Source organism: Leishmania donovani, chromosome 35 (assembly GCF_000227135.1).
Source record: "Leishmania donovani BPK282A1 complete genome, chromosome 35".
Lineage (NCBI taxonomy): Eukaryota > Euglenozoa > Kinetoplastea > Trypanosomatida > Trypanosomatidae > Leishmania > Leishmania donovani.
In genome coordinates, this window is record NC_018262.1 from 2021970 (window position 1) to 2026838 (window position 4869).

The 4869-nt window shown below is 55.7% G+C and overlaps 1 protein-coding gene across 1 annotated transcript; it reads left to right on the forward strand.

The window, feature by feature from the left end:
• LDBPK_355160 (folate/biopterin transporter, putative) lies at positions 1-1434 on the forward strand (the record flags this gene model as incomplete). The annotated part of the gene is made up of 1 exon (XM_003865045.1): positions 1-1434. The coding sequence occupies one exon, from the start codon at positions 1-3 to the stop codon at positions 1432-1434; it is 1434 nt and encodes a 477-aa protein (XP_003865093.1).
• Between the last annotated feature and the right edge of the window lie 3435 nt (positions 1435-4869).

A 4869-nucleotide genomic window follows, 5' to 3' on the forward strand; every position in this document is an offset into this window, starting at 1 on the left:
ATGCCGCCGAAGGAAGTCGAGCATGGCAGCGCATCGACGGAGCTGCTGAACCAGTACGCCAAGTACTTCCCACATGTCCTCTTCACCAGCCATGAAGCCTTAGAGAAGCATGCCGCGACCCTCGATCCTGAGGCGTACAAGAACTGCGTAGATCTGCCGGAAGGCGAGGAGCCGCCAGAGTCGAACCCGCGGGAGCACATGTATGTGCTGACGACGCTGGTGGGCCGCAACCCGACCACCGCCGCCTTTGTGGCCACGCGCGGCTCGGACCCGTCGGAGAAGGTTGTGGCCAAGTTTGTCATGCTGAACGATGACCGGCAGGCCACGTACGCCCGAAGTGAGCTGCACTGCCTTGCCGCGTGCAAGCACTTTGGCATTGTAAAGCACTTCGACGACTTCAAGTCCGACGACAAGCTGTTGCTTATTATGGAGTACGGCAGCGGCGGCGACCTCAACAAGCAGATCAAGCAGCGCCTGAAGGAGCACCTGCCGTTTCAGGAATACGAGGTCGGGCTTCTATTCTACCAGATTGTGCTGGCCTTGGACGAGGTGCACAGTCGCCGCATGATGCACCGTGATTTGAAAAGTGCCAACATCTTCCTCATGCCCACCGGCATCATCAAACTCGGCGACTTCGGCTTCTCCAAGCAGTACAGTGACTCCGTCTCGCTCGATGTGGCGTCGTCGTTCTGCGGTACCCCGTACTACCTTGCCCCGGAGCTGTGGGAGCGCAAGCGGTACAGCAAGAAGGCCGATATGTGGTCCCTCGGTGTCATTCTGTATGAACTGCTCACCCTGCACCGTCCCTTCAAGGGGCCGTCGCAGCGCGAGATTATGCAGCAGGTGCTCTACGGCAAGTACGACCCGTTTCCGTGCCCTGTGTCGAGCAGCATGCAAGCGTTGCTGGACCCGCTGCTGTCAAAGAACCCGAACGAGCGGCCGACCACGCAGCAATTGCTGCACACGGAATTCCTCAAATACGTGGCAAACCTGTTCCAGGATATTGTGCGTCACTCCGAAACCATCTCGCCTAGCGATAGGACAGAGATTCTGAGGCAGCTGCAGGAGAGCGGCGAGCGAGCCCCGTTGCCGTCGTCGATCTGCTATGGCGTAATGACCTCACAGGTGACCCACGGCGGGTATCTGTACAAGTACGGCTCTGACTACCGCTGGAAGAAGCGTTACTTCTACATTGGTGACGGCCAGCTGCGCATCTCGCTGAGCGAGAACCCCGAGAATGACGGCGTGGCCCCCAAGTCCGTTAACCTGGAGACGGTGGGTGACGTCTTCCCTGTACCTGAGGTGTACTCGCAGAAGCACCCGAACCAGCTGGTGCTGTGGTTCAACAACGGCCAGAAGATCATCGCGTACGCCAACACGATGGAGGACAGAGACATGTGGATCTCAAAGTTTCACCGCGCATGCGGTATGTAACGGCACGGGCCCTGGCTGCACAAAGAGGAAGAAGTGTAGCTGCAGGGTGCAAGAGGGAGGAGGAGGGGGAGGAAGACGGCAAGAGTACAGCTCCATCCATGAGACAGGCTACAAACGGTCCCGCGCGTTGAAGTGGCGGAAACAGAAGGAGAAAGTCACGTTTGCACCAAGCTGGTCTGTTTGTTCTTCTTGTCGCGCTGCCGCTGCGGCTCTCTCATTCTTGCTTGAAGCGTGTGTCGATTGCGGCTTGTACGTGGCCGTGTCTCTCCCTCTCTATGCATCGTTGTGTGCCACACGTCGGTCAGCAACGCCATCGAGTGGCTCGTCCTCAATCTCCCTTTCTTCGTTGTTGTCTATCGCGTCCACCACTGTGCGTGTGCCCTTGCTCATTTGGGCACCGCTTGTTTTCTGTTTCTACATGTACCGCCATCACCCGCCGCCCTGTGCGTCTCTTCGCCTTCTATACGCAGTGGTCTACTTGCTTTGCACCCTCTCTCTCTCCCTCTGTGTAGTTGGATTTTTCTGTTCGCCCTCTTCTCATATCCATCCCCCAATTCTCTGTGGAGCACTAGCAGGGAAGCGCGCACATGCAAAGTCTTGCCGCGCCAAGCGCCCTAAGAATACGCGTAAGAGTCAAGAGGCAACGCGAGGACAGCCAGAAAGACGAAGAAGTGTCAGTGTGCGCTTATCCGTTCGCCCCTTTCTCCCTCTCTCTCGCTGGTGCCGTTGCCGATGGGGTTGCTGTGTTGGCACCTACCGTGTCTCTGAGTGTGCTCGATGTGGTTTCCTTTTCTTGCTTGCTCGTGTTTTTTCCGTTGTTTTTCGTTCATCCACCTGTTGTTCTTGCTATTGCCTGATTGTCTTCTATCATGTGCTCTCACCCTTTCTCGCTCGTTCTCTCTCAGCACAGCCCTCGATCGCCATGCTCACCCAAAGCTGTTTCACTCGCGTTTTTCGGAGAGGGCAGGGGTGTCTCCGTGTCTTCTCTTTTTTCTCTTGGTCTTCGTTTTCCCGTTGAATTGCTTTGTTTCCGTCCCAGTCGCGTGCGCCAACGATGCAAGTGGATGACGGGCTTCTGCTGTTGTGGTGAGACGAGGCGTGCGCATGCAAAAAGTGCCGAGAAACCTCACTCCCCCTCGCTCGCAACGGCATGTTTTAAGGCTCAAATAGTTATCCTCTCGTTTGCGTGTTTGCATGTTGTTTCACTGAATATTCGAGTGAATATTTCCCCGATGCTTTTCCTTTGTCTCGTTCTTTCTCCTTTTCCCCACCTCCCCTATGTCACCACCTCTCCTCCACCCGTCGCCTTTTCTGGTCCTGCAGCCCACCGTCTCGAGAGAGAGAGACACGGCACCACTTCAACCTCGTTGCCTCTGTCATCACTCCCCTTTCCTCGCCCACCTTCTGTTTCCGTTTCAGGCGATGCACTGCAATCTTTTTTATTAGTTGTGTTCATGGTGGGTGAGCCCTTTCGATACTGCTGCTGCCGCTGGTGCGGCAGGCAGAAGCACACATGCACGCGCACCGCTCTAGTTGTGTTGGTACTCCAGCTCGACTTCTGCGTAACGAGGTCGCCGACTTTGTCGCTTTTTTTTCACCTGTCGCTCTCCTCTCGTGCACGGTCAGTCACGATGTGCACTCCTGTGCTTTACCTGCGCACGTCTCTCACCACGGCTTTGCCTCTCTCTGTGTGTGGAGCCCCGTGAACGCGCGGATGTACCGGCATGTACTTTGTGTGCGCACTCACTTGCATGACTCGAAACGCAAGATAATGGTGATGTACATAACCAACCACTGGTCGGAGACCCCGCCCCCTGCTCCCATGCCGTCTTTAAGCGCGTTTATACACACGTGGCATGATTCCTGCCACTCTGTTTATCAAATGACTCATGTGCAACTCCTCCCTGCTCTCTGCTCTCTGTGTCTCGTCTTTTTTTTTCGCCGTCATCGTGCTGAACGCCAGTTGTTCTCTGCCTGTTGGATAGCGCCCCCCCCTTCCCTCTCTTTTAATTCTACTCTCTGGTTTGAGTCGTGTTTGTGTTGTGCTCTTCTGTCTATCCCCCTCCCCTTGTTCTTTTTCTCGCTTTCTTTTTGGTCATGTCCATGGCCATGGCCATCTGTCTTTCCCAATCCCTCATTTTGATGGATTCTTTTCTTTTGTCGCTGCGGTGCCTCGTCGCTGCATGCCGTGCGAGTGGGTCTCTGTTGGCGGTGATCGACCTCGTGAACTTTATGCGCGGGCATGGTCGGTACTGCGCGCCGCGACACCGCATTTAACGGCTTTCCCACCCACCCATCCCGCCGCTTCGTCCTTCCGCCCTGCAACCGCGTGCGCTTTTGTTTTCCTTCCTCTTTCTCTTTGGCTTTATAAGAAAAACTGGAGGACGGAGGCGCGCCTCACAGTGCGTGGTATCTCAGGGTCCACGGCACCACCACTCTATTTCGGTGGGAGGAAGCCAGGGAGCCCCTCCCTACCCCTGTCAATGCACAGCCACCTCTGGTGGTGTGACAGGGCCGAGCGTCTGCGACGTGGGGGAGGTCAGCGCGATGCGCCCCTACTGACGTCGGCGATGCGGTCCTGGATGGCGTTGCGTCGGAGAGACCTGCGACAATGCACAGGTTTGTACCACCTATATGATAGGCAATTCATCAGCGTAACTCGAGCGTGTATCCTGCCCGGCCCTCACACTGCCCACTGGTGGTGGGGCGAATCTGAGCCGCCCCGAGGCTGATGCGCCAGGCGACTACCGGCGTAATAAGGCCGGATGTGGGCAGAGTTTGAGGCAGAGCCAGTGCGCCGACGCAGTCGTCGGCGCACTGCTTTAATCTGTGTCTACCGCTGCTTTGCGCCACGGGCCTGGGTCTGTGACATGCCGGGGCCGAGTGGAACTTAACTTCTGTTCTAGGGTCGAGTGTACACGTTGAGCAAAAACAAAGAAACACCTTTCAATCTCTTTTGCCCACTGTCAAGGTGTCTTAGCTCCTTCTCTCTCTCTATGTGGAAGCCACCAAACACAGGAAGAGGCCCTCACGAACTGTTCTCCTGGTGGGTGCACTGCGTGGGTTGCAGGGGCTGCACTGCTGCCCGCCCCTTCCCATGTGCCCTCCATTTCTCCCGCTTTCCTTCCACTTCTCTCTCTCTTCTCGCGTTTGCCTCCTCTTTGCACACCAACGTACGTCATGCAGAAATTGTGTCACGCAACAGGAAAGATACGCAAAAAAAGAATAATTCATCTGTTTCTCATTTCCCGCCACACTCTTTTCTTTCTTTGTTTTTCTTCGCTTCCCGCTCCCTTCACTACGCCCAAATCCCCGAGCCGCACGCTCCGTCGCAGCACTGAGCGAACACGCACGCAGACATTTGAACATTTACTAGACGAGGAAGAAGAAAAGGAGAGGTACAAGTACGTCCCACGCTCTTTTCTTTTTTTTTTT